The sequence below is a fragment of the Anabrus simplex genome, chromosome 1, assembly GCF_040414725.1.
Source record: "Anabrus simplex isolate iqAnaSimp1 chromosome 1, ASM4041472v1, whole genome shotgun sequence".
Lineage (NCBI taxonomy): Eukaryota > Metazoa > Arthropoda > Insecta > Orthoptera > Tettigoniidae > Anabrus > Anabrus simplex.
Genome location: NC_090265.1, coordinates 1,319,314,942 through 1,319,333,707, shown reverse-complemented (window position 1 = coordinate 1,319,333,707; position 18,766 = coordinate 1,319,314,942). Strand labels below are relative to the sequence as shown.

At 37.5% G+C, this 18,766-nt stretch overlaps 1 protein-coding gene across 1 annotated transcript in view; it reads left to right on the top strand.

The window, feature by feature from the left end:
• LOC136858300 (unconventional myosin-VI) overlaps nucleotides 1-18,766 on the top strand; it is a 384,418-nt gene that overhangs the window by 129,249 nt on the left and 236,403 nt on the right. The window contains exon 9 of the mRNA XM_067137739.2: nucleotides 12,802-12,959. Coding sequence (XP_066993840.2) covers nucleotides 12,802-12,959 — 158 coding nt within the window. The remainder of the gene's footprint in view (nucleotides 1-12,801; nucleotides 12,960-18,766) is intronic.

The window sequence follows — 18,766 nt, the reverse complement described above, 5'->3', positions numbered from 1 at the left end:
GATCCGATTGGGGGAATAGAAACTCTGGATACTAATTTCCGAGCCATGTGAATTTATAGGGATGTCCTTCAGGACCTTTAATGCAGTGGTTTCCTGTTGCCTTCTGCATTCTACTGCCATTGACCACACTTGGTTCCTCCGACTTTAGGGGCAATTTCTTACCCCTTGGACAATAGAGTGCCCAGACCTACACCCGCTCATCCACTCTCAAGGAGACTGTTGGCATCTGGTGTAGGGGATCTCCTTATACCGGGAGATATTTGGTCCCCTTTTAGTCACCTTTTACGACAAGTAGAGGTTACCGTGGGTGAATTCTAACCCGCAGACCACACCTTCCAAAAATGAACTGTAGAGTAGACTCTATCAATGGTACACTAAAATACGTTATTGTCAAGCACTAAATATTAAATTAACAAGATAAGAAAATTTTCCCATAAGTTAATACAATATTATACAATTTATGCTAACAATTTTTTCTACTAAACACACAGCTCATCCTTGATAAATTTATATTGTTTACAAAATTCTACTTATAATATCTCTTGTACTACTTACAAATATAGTCAACATATACAGTATGTGGAATTACTTCAAATGATACCATACAACTAGTATAAGATTAAACTTTACATTGCATTTATTTACTCTTTTACCCATTCTGGAACCTAAGTAGCATAATGACCTGCTGTGTCTTAACCAGAGCCCCTTTTGCCACCACTTTTCAGAGTTCCTGAAGGGCCTTCACAGCTACCGTAGTGGTCCCAGGGCCCTCGAAGTCCCCACTGTACTTCACCCCTACAGGCAGTCCCCTACTTTGGCTGTCCAAACTCCTTAGACCAGGGGATGGAATTAATTTATTCGCACACATTTTATTATTTACAATAACCTGCCCTGGTCGAAGGCCCTCTAACACTTCATTTATTTTCTCTGTTGTTGTTTATTCTCTTCTTGAATATCTGTACAGATTTTGGAAAAGGATCAAACACTACCCCTGGTAAACTGTTCCACTCCTTTACCCCAATTGCTTCAGCTAATATTCCTTCTAATTTTATATTTGTGGTCTGTCCTGTCGATATAATTATTTTCCAACTGAAGCCTCTCATGGATATCTCCCCATGCTTCTTCTTTTGTATAGGCTCTATATAATCCTATAAGTCTTGTTTTCTCCCTTCATCATCATCATCATCGGTTTGCCCTTCCAGCGAGCCGGGTAGGGTGTTTGAAAACGAGCGTCTTCCAAAGTTGCCTATTCAAAAACATTTCCTTGTCCAAGACAGATTCCCAATTCCATCCTCTTCTCTCCACGTCTTCCCTCAGTTGGTCCATCCATCTTCTTCTTGGTCTTCCAGCTGGTCTTCTACCTGTTATTCTCTTTTCAAAATAAGCACATGGTAACCTTGTGCTATTCATTCGTTTAACATGCCCAAACCATTTAAGTCTAGATGACCTAAGTCTTTCCTCCATCGATTCATTTAGACCTAGGTTAAATCGGATCTCATCATTTTTCACATGATCAAGTCAGGTCTTTTGGAGGGCAGTTCTAAGAAATTTCATTTCACAGGCTTGAATCCTACTACAATCCTTTGACGTTAGTGTGCAGGTTTCCAGAGAATATGTAAGGATGGGAATGAAATATGACTTGTACAGGGTCAGTTTTGTTCTTTGTGGGACCTTCTCATTCCCTAGAAGGTGTCTAATGATACTGTAAAAGTTAGAACCTTTGGTTACTCTGTTTGTTATTTCTATCTCAGCTCTGTTATTACTAGCCATTACGCTTCCTAAATAACTGAATTGGTGTACTACTTCAACTTGGTGGTCCTGTAGTTTTATGTTGCATTCTGTATAATGTCTGCTGATTTTTAATGCTACTGTTTTTGATGGGTTCAATTTCATTCCATAGTCATCAAACTTCTTATACCATGCATTCAGATTATTTTGCACTCCCTCCTCTGTTTCATCCCATATTGCCACATCGTCTGCAAACACCAGAGCCTGAAGATCTTTATTACCTTTTCCTTTTAGTTCCTTTAAAATGGTATCCATAACTGCTATGAATAGAAGAGGTGACAAGGCACTTCCCTGTTGTACTCCTTTGGTTGTATTGAACCATTCAGAGTGACCATCTCCAATTCTGACACAGCTTTTACAATTACTATATAGCATTTGGATCTTCCTAATAAGGTACTCCAGTACACCAAGTTTTCTAAGACTTTTCCAAATAATTGATCTAGGAACATTATCATACGCCTTTTCAAGGTCCATAAACACAATAATTAGGTTTTCTCCCTTCTCTTACTTAAAGTTTCCCACTCAAGTTCCTTTAACATACACTACTCTTTCTCCTGAAATCCCCTGTTACAAATCTTGCTGCTTTCCTCTGCACACTATCTATTTCTTTTATTAGGTATTCTTGGTGAGGATCCCAAACACTGTTTGCATATTCCAATAATGGACGAACCATACTCAAGTAACTTTTTTCTTTTAATTCTTTATTGCATCCTTTAAGTAGCCTCATTATGACATGTAACGATCTGTATGCTTTCCCAACAATGTCATCAACATGACCCTTCCAGTGCAAATTACTTTCAAATCTCACACCTAAGTATTTGCACTTGCCATCTTTTGGGATAACTACCTCATCCAAAGTATATTCAAATTCAGTTTTAAAGCTCCTGTTTGTAAAAGTTTTAACAGTTGATTTGCCTCCATTAACCTTCATATTATTTTCTTCAACCCATTGTTGGATACTTTCAAGGTCCCTTTGTAATTCTGAACAATCCTCAATGTTGTTTATTTCCCTATAAACAATTATGTCATCTGCATACAATCTTATTTTTGATGTTATATGGTTCCCTAAATCATTTGCGTATATTAAGAAAAGTAACAGACCGAATATACTACCTTGTACAATTCCCCTCCAAACTTTCTCTTCCTGCGATACATTATTTCCTACTTTGACTTTCTGAACCCTTGAATTTAGAAATGTTTTTATCCAACGTGTAACCCTTATGTCCAATCCTATTCCCTCCAATTTCTTTAATAATATTCCATGTTCCACTCTATCAAAGGCTTTGGAGAGATCTATGGCTATGCAATCTAACTGACCTCCTGAATCCAATTGATCTGATATGTCCTGCTGAAATCCCACCAGTTGTGCCTCGCAAGAAAATTTCTTTCTAAATCCATACTGGCTCCTCATGAACCAATTTTTATCATCACATATCCCTCTGATGTACTTTGATATTAAACTCTCCAGTATTTTACAAACTATACTGGTCAGGCTGATTGGTCTGTAGTTCTCTGGTTTCCTTTTATCACCCTTTCCTTTATAAATTGGTATTATTATAGATTCCTTCCATTCCTTTGGTATTACACTATTATTTATGACATAGTCAAAGAGAAATTTAAAATAAGGCACTATGTACCACCCCATTGTCTTTAATACCTCCCCATTAATTTGATCACTTCCTGCTGCTTTTCCTTGCCGAAGCAGTTGGATTTCTCTGAAAATATCTTGCTTTTACAGTATCTGTTAAATAGTGTTCACCCCCTTCTCCCACCATTGTAGGAATTTGGATTCCTTTTCCTTTTTGATTCCTGATATATGAATACAGCTTTTTCCATTTCCCTTTGTGGTCATTACCCTCTTGAAGCATGCCATTCATATAATTCTCTTTTGCTTCCTTTTTCACTCTATTCAGTTTCCTCATTAGCTGTTTTCTAGTTTCTCTACTCTCCCTACTCTCTTTGATTTTCCTGTTTACTGTTCTACATTTTCTTTTTAATTTTCTTATTTCTGTTGTATAATAAACAGGTCTGAGGTCATTTTACCCTTCTTAAGAGGCACAAATCTCTTCTCTCCTTCTCAAATGATTCCTTTAAATTTAGCCCAAAGTGTATCCACATTACTCCATTCAATTATCCAACAACTGAATTGTGATTTAAGGTAAGTCCCAAATTCATCAACTTTAGTTTTTCTGTACAATTTCTTGTCTTGTGTAACCCTCTTATTAAGCCTTTTTGGTACGAGTCCTACATCCATTATTACAGCCTAATGGTTTCCTATTTCTTCAATTACCTCAGTTTTATCAACAATTTCCCATGGTTTAACCAAGAATACGTCTAGTAAGTTATTGAGACGAGTCGGTTCTTGTACTACTTGTGTAAATCCTCCCTCCCAAATTAACTTATTTGCCAGTTTCTGTTCATGGGCTTCACTTGCAGCTCCATTCCTTTCAACTTCAGGCAAATTTAGATCTCCCCCAATTATTACCATATCATTATTATTTTTATGAGTATAATCTATTATTTTCTCAAATATTTTCATGTCTCTTTCCCCTCTTCCAGGCCTGTATGTTCCTATAATTCCCTCCTCCTTCATATCATCACAAACTAATTTTATCCCTAATATTTCATCCCTTTCATCGGTAAACCATTCATGTGAACAATAAGTTTCCTTCACCAGAATAAACACCCCCCTCCCCCCTCCCTTTTTATCTCCTTGGTCTCTACGATAGACTGTGTACCCTTCTGGAAATACTTCTCTATTACCCACCCCTTCTCACAACCGCGATTCCACTCCTATCACCACATCAGTCTCATAAGATTCCATCAATGTACCGAATTTTAATTGTTTAGTTACTACACTTTGACAGTTTACCAAGAGCAATCTCAGACCCCCTTCCTCCCTAAAACTTGACTGTTGCAATTGGGTAGCTTGAAATTCCTTACTTTCCTGAGTTTCATTTTCTAGTCGACTGAGCCAGCTTGAAGTACAGCTGGCTATTTCTACAAGTTTTCCTGGTCAGTATTATAACTCAAGGGAGTTGTCTGTTTTACAGTACATATCTTAAGATTAATAAAATCTAGAACAATATTTGCTATCTTTCTTTTACCTGAATTGTTTAGATGGAAGCCATGTTTTGTATAACGGTATCTCTCGAAACTGCTGCATTCAATAACCTGAGTATTCCGAAATTGTTTACAAATTTTAACAATATCTGTATTGACCTTGTCCACTTCAATGTTCACACACGAGTCCCTACTCAAATCATGCCTGTGGGGCACGTTCACTACAAAGACGTTAGTGTGGGTCAGCTTCCTTAGTGTATGTTTAAGTAGTGATCTTACATTCTTGGCGTCGTCGTGAGCTACGTCATTCGTCCCACCGATGATAAGCACTGCATCGCCGCTCCCGAAGTTCCTAGTTGCTTCTTCTACGATTTCCAGGACACTGCTGATAGAAGCTCCTGGATATATTTCTCCGGTTGCTGCTATATTCTCGTCGTTAATCACTCCCGCAATTCCCCTTCCTTGGCTATCACTAAACACAGCTACCTTTGCTGATTTAGGCCTAACTGGGTCTTGAATCTGAAATCTAGGCCTAAATTTTAACCTCGGCACGGCAACGGCAGTGGATCGCGATGATTTGGTTTCACGTGCACGATCACTTTCTTCCAGAATTAAATTATTTAGGGCAGAAAACCTATTTCTGATGTTTATTTCTGGAAATTCAGTTGTAGATTTCTTCTTAGCTGGCCATCCACGAACTACTTGTCACCACGTGCTCGAGTTTGTTACTGGTATATCACTCGAAGAACGGTCAGTCCCAAATTCTAGCGATCACAGTCTTTCTTTTAATTCTTGATTTTCAACTTTAAGAGCCTCATTGTCCTTTTGTAGAATGTTTATATTTTCTAATGCACTTTTATATTCCTCATCGATTGTTTTCGGTGCTTCATTGTCAACGCCGTCGTCAACTACAACATTCCGAACACACATCTCACAAATCCAGTCAACATTTTCATTAGTTTTTACATCTCTAGGGCAATTTCCGCACTTATAATGCCACCATCGATCACATGAATCACACAACATTCCATTTTTCACTAATCTTCTACATTTTCCGCACTTTTCGTCACATTTTACGGTTAATTTACTCGGAGGATAAAACACTACGTCGTCATTACCGGCCGCCGTTTTGAAAAAAATCTTTAACATGGGTGCTATATTCCTTTACACAAAAAGACTATTACTGCCGAGCTGAGTGGCTCAGATGGTTGAATTGCAGGCCTTCTGACCCAACTCGTCAGGTTCGATCTTGGCTCAGTCTGATTGTATTCAAAGGTGCCCAATTACGTCAGCCTCATGTTGGTACAATACCAGCCCATAAAAGAACTTCTATGGAAGTAAATTCTGGCACCTCAGCATCTCCAAAAACTGTCAAAAATAGTTAGTGGACAATAACATTATTATTATTATTATTACTCTATAACTGTACACAAGTAAATTACTATCTATGACAAACTTAACTCCAGTGACCTCACTTCCTGTAAGACAAACCATAAAGAAAGAAAATTACCCTATTTAAAACATGCATACATGCATTTCTGGCCCCATGCCAGTTATTAATAAAATAAACTTCACTGTGATGTGGCATAAACAATAAATAATTACATATGTGCAAAAACTCTCACATATTTAGTTGATTGCCATAACATGTCAGCCCCTTATGGGCTGTCCATAGAAAGTTAACCCATCAACACACTAGTGATGATGGTTGGTCAGGTCCTGGCTTCCATCGTGGTGATGAACATCATACTAGTGGGGCTGTCCATCTGAAACACTGACATGTCTGCCGTTGCCGTACAAAGAATCATAGAATGAGGATACGACTTCACTAGGTTTACCAGAGTGCAAACCCCCACTCCTCTTTCCCTACAACTGTCTCACCCATCCGGCCTGTCTCTGCCTTCCTCACCTTCGCCGCTGTTTCTCCCCTCACTGAGAAATGTTTACGTGCGGTAAGCGGAGATGCTCAGTTGTATGGGACAAGGTTACCGGTGTTAAAAAACTCTTCCATCAATTTGGTTTGAGCAGACAATGTATCTTCTCTGGCTCTTCTTTTCCTTTTAGTTTGCAATTATACCAGCAATGTCTGGAACAATGGATCAGCTGACAGAAATTCTGACAGCATTCTTTAAATTACAATCAGAAATATGCACACGCAATCTAGTTCTTGTACAAGTCAAAACAGAAAAAACCTTTCACATATGCATGTTGAACCAAACATGGAAATAATCTTAGCTGCTTCTCGACGTAGCTTAGGAAAATCTTCCTTTGACAATTTCTGACAGAATTCGAGCCAAGTCTTTATATTCAAAAAGATTTTTTTGATGATTAAGCATTTGGCTTTATCGTCACGACAGATAAAAAGTACAAAAGTCCCTAGTTCAATTGAAATGGACTTTTGTAAGTGTTTGCTTTCTTCGAAACAGGTTGCTCCATTATTATATTGTCTTACTCTTTTCTATTTCACTGATAAATAAGCCATCTATCACTGAACACTTTGTGCTTTCAGTGCACTACACCATCCGAGTCAAGCTGAGTTGAGCCGAGTCGGAACGATACATAGTGCACAGATCCTCTGCATCTCTGTTTGCACACATTAGATATTGGGCGTTTAAGAGGACCTGCTCTAGGACATTGTCCATCCCTACTGAAGGAACCCTAGCCCATCCCTTCACTCCACTAAAATAGCCTACTGAAATTGATCAGCTTTTCTAATTATCTTTCTCCATCTCACTACTTCCACTATGTTCAAAATGTTCTGCTAATTATTGACTTAGTAGCTTCAGTATTCTTATTCCTCAAAATGTAGAGTGACATGCATTCCTCTCAACTTATTTCACATACAAGGCTAGGGATGCTTGGCTTCCATTTTGCAATGACCTAGCTAGTTCCCTAGGTCCTTCATATAGCTTAAATATTGCTCCCACACTTTTCATTACTGCATTTTATGGTTTGATACTATTTTTTATAATTTACTTAATTTTCAGTCAAATAATATTTGTATAAATTAGAAAAATACTTTAGATATCACATTTCTCCATGATGCCGTCAGCCCTGGATCTCCTCTAATTTTTTGTTCAACAGTTGGTTATAGTATTTCCCTGACTGTAACTGCGGTGCTTCTCTATCATAAAAATATTGCCTTGTATTTTACATCCGTGCTACTTCTCTCTCTCAGCTCTTGCTGCCTTTGCCTGCTACGCAGAGGAAAACAAGACTGTCCTTGTTGAAGCCTCATAGTTTACACACTGGGGATTATCTCTAGTACACAGAATGAAAACAAAATTTAGTCCTTAGATCACTGCTTGATATGGTTCAGCAATGATAATTACAATTTATAAGGAATTAGCTATCATACCTCTCTTCAACAGATTGGCCATGTAGGTAGTTCAAGTAAATGGAGTAAAAGCAATCTGATTGTTGGCTGGAGTTATAGAACGATTAAATGTTGTGATTAAAAGCAATGCTATCATATGAAATGCTACATCAAATGAAAAGTAGGACAGATTCTCACTTTTCACAAACAGTACTGTGCTTATGATCTACCAATGCCAAGTTCCTTGTGCTGGATTGACATGACTGCAGACTGAGGTGAAGAGTGTTCCGTTGTATTCCGTTCAATGTGTAAACTCCCCATTCCTTCCAGTGTCTACATAGCACAGATCAAAATGCTTAAATATTATGATGGACCAGTGTGTCAAGTACCAGTTGTTATGATAATATGTAAAATTCAGAAGAATGGTAAGATGATACAGCTGTCTAACTCTCCAGTTCAGCTTCTCCTCACCAGTATTCATAAATATGTGAGGGAACTCCACTAGATCACTTGTCATGATCATGGTCTACTTTGGGACTAACAATGCATTCAAGTATTGAACCAGTAAACTTTCTACTATGATAAAAATATGTGGGGCATAGATGATCAGAATTTACTATTCCTCCTCCTATTTGTTACAAATTATTCTTCAGTAAAATTAACATAACAATGATAGGATACAGGAAACATAAGAAATATAAAATAATAGATAATTCTGCTTTAGTCCTCATGAGGATGAGAATGTATTTGTTCTGTGCCTAAAATTGGAAATTTAATTTTCCACAACTTCTGTTGTGTAGGATTGGTTTATAGGACCAATTTAAATGGAGATATTTGAGAATGAATAATCATTCCTTCAAATGCAACTTAAAATCTTTTTAATGATGTGTTTTTACAGGTATGTTATGGTGTAATATTTATATTGAACTTGAGTGTTCAACAGACTGAAAAGCTAGTAAGTTCTATTTAACTGAGTCAACACTAGAAAATATGGCTTCCTTCATAACAAATAATTAGACCTTCCCATAAACTACTCTTTTACTGAGATGAAATAAAATGATTTATTATTTATGGCCTAGACTGTAATACCTTTTCCCTTAAGCTTAAATACCAATTTTCATTACATTCTATTTAGTTGTTTTCTAGTGACGTATTGTGTACGTACATACTGTACATACACACACAAAAAGACATGACAGAAATGTAAAAATTAAATTTCCTTCTTACCCTGGACATAACAAACACACAAATACAAATTTAAAAAAATTTTGGCCAAAGTACAGACAAAAGTCTTATTTTATTTACATACAGAATGTATCAGAATTGTAATGACAAAAAAATCAGGGATGTTCTTCATGTTATGTTAAGAAAGATAGTGCAATTGGATTAATGGAGTAAATCTTTCTTTTATACAAAATGAGGTTAATTTGTTACTTGCGAAGACGCGATTCATATTGAAGAACTTGCTGTATTTGCTATGCTAGAGAGCCAGCTACTGCCTGTTGCTGTGCATCAGAGGAGGGAGAGGAAGGGAAGGAAAGTGGGAAATTGGAGACAGAGTTAATGCTTGGTGCGAATGCACAAGTTTCTCTTTTGTTTCGCATAGTCACTTCTCAGTCCCAGTAGGCAGTGTACAGTTTGTTCTGCACAAATCAACTACTATGCAAACCCTGTAGAAAGAGAAGATGAACTTGTACCAAGAATACAAGCAGCTTTCTTGGTCGTTTGTGACACACCACACGTCCTAAACAGAGTTCACACTAATATTCTTTAAATCACTATAACAATGATTTATTTTTGAACAGAATTCATAGGTCACTACTACACCGTTGTGAACTGTGCATCAAAGTAGGGGGGGAGGTTGCGTATTGAACATGTACTGGTACTGCAATCAAAACATTGGGCATATTGTTTCCTTCATTCAGTATTTCATTCCATTTACAATGTTGTAAGAGAAGGATGTTAAATAATAAAGAACATTACTGCGACCCACAAATGAGAGGAGAAACGATGTGGTGTATTCCTTGACTGACAAGTGTGTCTTAATTACAGTATGTTCTTGTACTGTGTGTGCAGTTAATGGCTGTTTAATGTATGAACTATGGATACTGCCTGTAAGAGACAGGGACAATCCTGTGCAAGTTTAACGAGGAAACTTGCGCGTACGCGCGGAGCATTATATCTGTTCTCCTCCCTGAAGCACGGCAGCAGCTTGAGCTCTGGCACAGCAAATACAGCGAGTTCATCAATTTGAATCGTGTGCCCGGAAGTAACAAAGTAACCTCATTTTCTCGAAAAGGAAAATGTTCTCTGCCAATCTGATTGCATCATCGTTCTTACCTTAATACGAAGAGCATTCCTGATTTTTTTTGTTGGTATAGTTCTGGTACACACAGTATATAGAATATAGGTAGATTACTGATAACAACTTCCAAACTGATTTTGATGGTGAAAAAAACCATGTAAATACATGGGATAATCTATAGAACATCAAGGATAAGAAAAGACTACAGGCCTTATAGGCATTTACTTCAATTGGTGCTTCTCCCTTCAGGTCCAAATATTATAAATGTAATATAGCAATGTCCTATTTTCCTTATGGAACAAGCATTGGTTGTGCCATATAACACTGAAGAAGATGGCTACATGGCTAAATGGTTAGCATGCTGGCCTTTGGCCATAAGGGTCCCGGGTTCGATTCCCGGCAGGGTTGGGAATTTTAACCATAATATTGGTTAATTCCCCTGGCATGGGGACTGTGTGTGTGTGTCATATTCATCCTCATCCTCATTTCATCCTCATCATGACGCGCAGGTCGCCTACAGGAGTCAAATCCAAAGACCTGCACCTGGCGAGCCGAAGTCCTCGGACACATCCCGGGACTAAAACAGCCATATGCCATTTCATTTTTAATGAAGAAGGCGTAAAAATCATTTTGATATCTTTGAGTTTATCCTTTTAAATACTACAAATGTGACTCACTAAATACAACAGCCAGCCATGCTTGTCAGTTCGCATCACAATTAAGAGAGAAAGGATGGTGTGTGTACAGCAGTCACAACATTGTATGACTCAACTTAACTACTGTGAATTATTTGTCAGATATAAGTAATCATCTTTCTGGGGTACATAGTGTTTCATTGTAAATATACTGTCTTTTGTTGTTCTTGCATTCGTTGTATGTACAGTGTACCTATATTGTTTTCATCTGTTCAGTATTTGTTTTCATATCCCATGTCATGGCCAACTTGCAGTTAGACATCCAATGTCATGGCACTATAGAAACTGTAATGCTATTGGTGGAATATAATGTAATTAATGTTATTAACTTTTGCTCTCTAGGAGAAGCAGGTTTGGTTTTATGATGGGAAGAGTGATGGAGGATACTTTGTTGATGTTTCATGCTTTGGTGGGATACAGAAAAGAACACGACTGCTGTTTTTAGAAGGCTATCACAATTTGTACTGTATCACATCAGGTAAAATAAAGTTTAAGGTGTTTCTTCTTAATTGATGTGGTGGTGTCGATCTATTCCTTATTATTTCTCTAACAGGCAGGCAGTCCACCTGAAAATTATTTATAATCTTGGACATCCTATTTTATATTATCAATCAGTGAGTAATATTTTTAAGTTTTGTCTGAAGATATGAACAGGAGAAGTGAGGAACTTTCTCAGGAGAAAGGAACAACAAATGGTGCTTAATATATTTTCATACTTTAAAACAAAGCATCCATGACGAAGTGTAAGCTGAGTGGTAGATGAAGCTGCAAAGGTTTTAGGAAGCCAGCATAGGGCCACTCCAGAGTCCATGCAAGAAGTGGGAAAGTTAATTCACAGTAGGCCTAATTCCAGACTCGTTAAATATGATGATTTTGTCAGAAGAGGAATGTGGCACATTATCCATCAATTCTATTTTAGAGATGAACTGACATCTCTGAACACAGTCTTGACTTCCATTAACAGTAACGAGAAACTGTCCAGTTTTAAGAAATCTATGTTGCATATTATTCACAGGGAAATGAACTTTGAATATGAGAGAAGGGGAAATAGAGCAATGCTAACAGAAAGGGAAGATACTAGATACTGTCTCATTGCATCATAGATATCTCTGACAGAGTTACAAAAACATAGAGAAGAAAGTCGGAACATAGCCCAACTTTTCTTTGTACCGAGGCTAAAGAGTCGAAAGACAAAATAATTACAATGCCAAGACGAGCTTTTCCTGCAGGTCTTCCACATAGGTAATGAAAACAGGTTTGTGTCCAACACTGAATGTTTTTCTTTATGTAACAAAAATATTGCCAATGCACAGGATGAGAAGGAAGAAACATGTGTGCTGATTGTCCACTGAAAATTGAGGTGACCTTGGTTATCTATGGTCCGCCTCTTGAGAAGACGTTCAACAAGTTGGTGGACAGAGGCACATGACGTATGTGTGCAACAGATACACTAGGCAATGCATATAATTTTATGTAACCTCTGTATTTCACAATGGTTATCCAAGTGGCAGTGTGTGGGGTATTATGTCAACACTGAAACACATGAAGCCCATAAGGCCTGTAGTCTTTTCTTAACCCTGGATGCTCTATAGTTTCTTTTTTTTAGAATATCACTAATCAGTTCTACTTTACAGGGTTCCGCTCAAAGTACATGAAGCAAACAATGCCAGAGATGCATTGGCCAAGGCAGTGTATAGCAAGTTATTTGATTATATCATGGACCATATCAATGGAGCCATCCCGTTCTCAAACTCCAAGTACTATGTGGGAATTTTGGATATTGCAGGTTTTGGTAAGATCAATCATATTACTAAAATAAATGTTTACATAGGTACTTTACTTTTTCTTTTTTACAGTCAATTTTTAACTAAGCAATAAACTGATGTCTGCAAGATGTCCCAAGACACAAATCCTTTTAGTGATTAAGGTATATTATTCTCATCAGGTACCTTCTAACCTGTCTTTGCAGATCAGTGGTTGAGTGTCAACCTATGGATCCCAAGATAGTGGGGGTCCAATGGAGGTAGTTTTTTGAAGGGCAAAAAAGAAGCCCATTCTTCACTGAATGTTGTACAATCTCATCGTAAAAAAGAACTCAGTTGACACATTTGGCATCTACCGGATAAAATTAATTCAGTAATTAATTTAAACTCATCCGTTGGTCACCAAAGTAGTCTGAATGTAGTTTAAAATTATTGTAGTGTACCCTACAGTAGTATACGAGTAACATTGTATTAGAATTTAGTGTGCTTATTTTATTATTTTAAAATATTTGTGTTGTAGAGTAGAGGTATCCGTAGAAACTCTCTTACTAAAATTCTGTTGTAATTAGGATAGGCTTAATTGCAGTTTAGAATTGAGTAATTTTTGTGTATTCCTTTTGGTATTCAGTAATTAACAGCAGTTTTTATCCTGTTAGGGTGTTGTAGGATAAAAATAGAGTGCGACTAAATAGTATTGTAGTGAAATCGAATATTAATTACCTTATTGTCATGTGATCTTTGAGTACTATCCCAGACATTTCCCTCCGTTTGCATTCTTGGGCCCGTAAGTTACTTTATTTTTCCTTTTATTTTAATTTTTCCCGTAAAGAATGGCTAAGGAGTGCAAGTGTAGGAACTGTGGGTGTGGCGAGGCATTGAGGGGTATGAGGGAGGAGTTGGAGAGTTTGAGGGAGATAATTAGGATTCTCACAGAAGACAGGAAGGAAGATAGCCTCCGTCAAACAATGTACAGGTTACAGCAGGTGAAAAAGAGGGAGGGGAAGGAAAGGGGGGAATTGTAGAAGACATGTGGTCTAATGTTCTAAGGGGAATGCAGGCTAAGGGCTCCATTTAGGATCAGAATTCAAGACAGGTGTCTGTGAGAAATCGGTATGAGTCACTCCAGGTAGAACAACAGAGGGAAGATGAGGAACAGGTAACTGTTGCTGGGATGTGTGGAAGTAGGAGGAAGGGAAAAGGTAGGAAAGGGAAAGGTAGAGTAGAGGATAGGAAAAGACAGGTGAACAGGGTCATGGGAAGGAGAGAAGGAAGGAGGAAGTACTGTAACTTCTGCAGTAGTGAGGAAAGATAGGGCTGACCAGGAGGGGAGAGGATCAAATGGGGTGGGTAGGGTTGAGGCTCTGGTCATGGGGGATTCCATTGTTAGACATGTGGGGAAAGTGTGTGGAGGAAAGGGAACCAGGGTAGAGTGTTATCCAGGAATTAGGTTGAGGCAGATGTTGAGAAAAGTAGAAGAGAAGGAGGAGGGGAAGGAGAAGGTAGTAGTGTTTCACGTTGGTACCAACAACGTAAGGCAATCTAGTATAAGTACCAACATAGTTGGAGATGTGTGAGGTCTGGTAAATGCAGCAAGGGTGAAGTTTAAGAAAGCAGGGATTGTTATCAGTGGAATACTGTGTAGGAGGTATACTGACTGGAGGGTGATTGGAAATTTAATGGGACGATGGTGCGGGTATGTGGGAAACTGGGAGTGAAAATTCTAGATCCTAATGGATGGGTAGGAGATAGGGATCTGCGCTCAGATGGCCTTCATTTAAACCGCAGTGGTACGTATAAGTTAGGACATTTGTTTGCAAGGGTAATAGGGAGGTACATTCAGGGAAATGGGTTGGTCTAGGGAGCATTGATAGGAGAACAGGGAACTGCAAATCAAATACGGATGACATAAAAATGTTAGTGTTGAACTGTAGAAATATTGTAAAGACAGGAATAGAATTAAGTAATTAAATAGATATATATTTACCAGATATTGTAATAGGAGTTGAATCATGGCTGAGAAATGCTATAATGGATGCAGAAATTTTCTCACGGAACTGGAGTGTGTATCGTAGAGATAGGATAGGAATGGTGGGAGGGGGAGTATTCATTCTAGTGAACAAAGAATTCGTAAGCTACGAAAAAGTTAAAGATGACAAACATTAAATTCTAGGTGTAAGGCTCATTTCTAACGAAAATAGGCAACTTGATATCTTTGGAGTGTACAGACCGGGAAAGGGTAGCACTGACATGGATTCAGAATTATTTGATAAGATAATCAGCTATGTGGGAAACTACAAAGAAAGGAATGTGATTGTAGCAGGTGATCTCAATTTACCAAATGTCCATTGGGAAGGTAATGCGAACGACAGGAAGCATGAACAACAAATGGCAAATAAATTAATATGGGAAGGGCAGCTGATTCAGAAAGTGATGGAACCAACTAGAGGGAAAAATATCCTGGACGTGGTGCTGGTAAAACCAGATGAGCTCTATAGAGAAACCAAAGTAATAGATGGTATTAGTGATCAGGAAGCTATTTTTGCTGTAGTTAAAAATAAATGTGATCAAAAGGAAAGTCTTAAAAGTAAAACTATAATGCAGTACCATATGGCTAATCAAGAAGGCACAAGTCAGTTTTTAAAAAGTAACTACGATCGGTAGAAAACAGTAAATAAAAATGTAAAGAGGCTCTGAGATGGGTTTAAAGCAATTGTTGAGGAATGTGAAAACAGGTTTGTACCTTTAAAGGTGGTAAGAAATGGCAAAGACCTACCTTATTATAATAGAGAAATAAATATACTAAGAAGGAGGTGCAGATTGGAAAGAAATAGAGTTAGAAATGGCTGTGGAAGTAAGGAGAAATTGAAGGAACCTACTAGGAAATTGAATCTAGCAAAGAAGGCAGCTAATGATAACACGATGGCAAGCATAATTGGCAGTCATTCAAATTTTAGTGAAAAATGGAAGGGTATGCATAGGTATTTTAAGGAAGAAACAAGTTCCAAGAAGGACATTCCAGGGAAAATTAATGAACAAAGGGAGTGTGTATGTGAGGATCTTCAAAAGGCAGAAGTATTCAGTCAGCAGTACGGTATGTAAAGATTGTTGGTTACAATGATAATGTATTGATAGAGCAGGAGAATAATGCTAATGAAGTATTAAAATTTACATATGATAACAATGACATTTACATTAAGGTACAAAAGTTGAAAACTAGAAAAGCAGCTGGAATTGATAAGATTTCTGGGGATATACTAAAGACAATGGGTTGAGATATAGTACCATATCTGAAGTACTTATTTGAATATTGTTTGGTTGAAGGTGCTATACCAAATGAATGGAGAGTTGCTATAGTAGCCTCTGTGTATAAAGGAAAGGGTGATAGACATAAAGCTGAAAATTAAAGGCCAGTTAGTTTGACATGCATTGTATGTAAGCTTTGGGAAGGCATTCTCTCTGATTGTATTAGACATGTTTGCAAAATTAATAACAGGTTTGATAGAAGGGAGTTCAGTTTTAGGAAAGGTTACTTCACTGAAGCTCAACTTGAAGGATTCCAGCAAGATATAGCAGATATTTTGGATTCAGAAGGTCAAATGGACTGTATCGCGATTGATCTGTCTAAAGCATTTGATAGGGTGGATCATGGGAATCTACTGGCAAAAATGAGTGCATTTGGACTAAACAAAAGAGCGACTGAATGGGTTGCTATATTTCTAGAAAATAGATCTCAGAGAATTAGAGTAGGCGAAGCTTTATCTAACCCTGTAATAATTAAGAGGGGAATTCCTCAAGGCAGTATTGTTGGACCTTTATGTTTTCTTATATATATAAATGATATGAGTAAAGAAGTGGAATCAGAGGTAAGGATTTTTGTGGATAATGTTATTCTGTATAGAGTAATAAATAAGTTACAAGATTGTGAGCGACTGCAACGTGGCCTCAATAATGTTGTGAGATGGACAGCAGGCAATGGTATGATGATAAACGGGGTTAAAAGTCAGGTTGTGAGTTTCACAAATAGGAAAAGTCCCCTCAGTTTTAATTACTGCATTGATGGCGTTAAAGTTCCTTTTGGTGATCATTGTAAGTATCTAGGTGTTAATATAATGAAAAAATCTTCATTTGAGTAAACACATAAATGGAACTGTAAATAAAGGGTGCAGATCTCTGCACATAGTTATGAGGGTGTTTTGGGGTTGTAGTAAGGATGTTAAGGAGAGGGCATATAAGTCTCTGGTAAGACCCCAACTAGAGTATGTTTCCAGTATATGGGACCCTCACCAGGATTACCTGATTCAAGAACTGGAAAAAATTCAAAGGAAAGCAGCTCGATTTGTTCTGGGTGATTTCCGACAAAAGAGTAGCGTTACAAAAATGTTGAAAATTTGGGCTGGGAAGAATTGGGAGAAAGAAGACTAGCTGCTCAACTAAGTGGTATGTTCCGAGCTGTCAGTGGAGAGATGGCATGGAATGGCATTAGTAGACGAATAAGCTTGAGTGGCATCTTTTAAAGTAGTAAAGAGCACAATATGAAGATAAAGTTGGAATTCAAGAGGGCAAATTGGGGCAAATATTTGTTTATAGGAAGGGGAGTGTGAGATTGGCATAACTTATCAAGGGAGATGTTCAATAAATTTCCAATTTCTTTGAAATCATTTAAGAAAAGGCTGGCAAAACAACAGATAGGGAATCTGCCACCTTGGCAACTGCCCTAAATGCAGATCAGTAGTGACTGGTGATAGTGACTGGTGCTTTGCACTTGTTATGCACTGTGCAGGCAGGTCCCAGTCAGTGCCTTCCTCATGCACAAAGCATACGAAATGCGAGACAATTTAGTCGAATATTTCTTCCAACCTTAACAGTCGGTGGACATATCTTATTCCATTCACACACAATTTTTTCCAGCACACAATTAAACAACAATGGAGATAATCCATCTCCCTGTCGAAGACAGTATGAATTTCAAATGGCTCAGAGATTTCATTTCTGAACCTAACTCTAGATTTTGTATTTCTAAGAGTGACCAAAATTAGGTAAAAAAGTTTCTGATGTAAACCAAATTCACTGAGGATATACAATAATGATTCATAATGGATACTATCATAAGCTTTTTGAAAATCAACAAAAGTGATCACTAAATTTTTGCTCCTAATCCTTTCATGTTTTATAATCCATTTGAGACTGATAATTTGACCTGGACGGCTTCATCCTGGACAGAAACCACCCTGATATTCACAAAATTCACTATCAAGTTGTTCATGAATTTTGGAATATAAAATCTTAGGAAAATTCTTATAAGTGATATCCAGCAAAGAAATTCCTCGATAATTACTAGGATCTGATCTATTGTGGTTTTTTTTTTTTTGTAGTGGGTATATAATTGCAAAATTCCATTCTTCAGGCAATTTTTCAGTATTCCATATGTCAATGAGATGTTTATGTAAATTCTGAATAGTCTGTACATTTGCATTCTTCCGAAGTTCCGCTGCTAGTTGATTCTCTCCCGCCACTTTAAAATTTTTAAGTGAATCAATTGCTGCGTGCACTTCATCGTAAACGGGTGGTATGATCTTTTCCAGAGGTGTTTTATTTCTGGGATACAGATCAAATTCAACATAATCTACAGGTTCATCACTATTAAGTAGTGTTTTGAAGCATTAATAAAAATTATTGCATTGTCATAACCATTATGAGCCACCTTTCCATGTGTATCCTTCATCAGAAGAGCAGGGGAAGTATAATTTGTTTGGTATTGTTTAAATGTCCTGTAACAGTTTTATGGTGATTGAAAGCTTCATCAATAGATTTTAATGTTTCTTTCTGATGGTTCGTT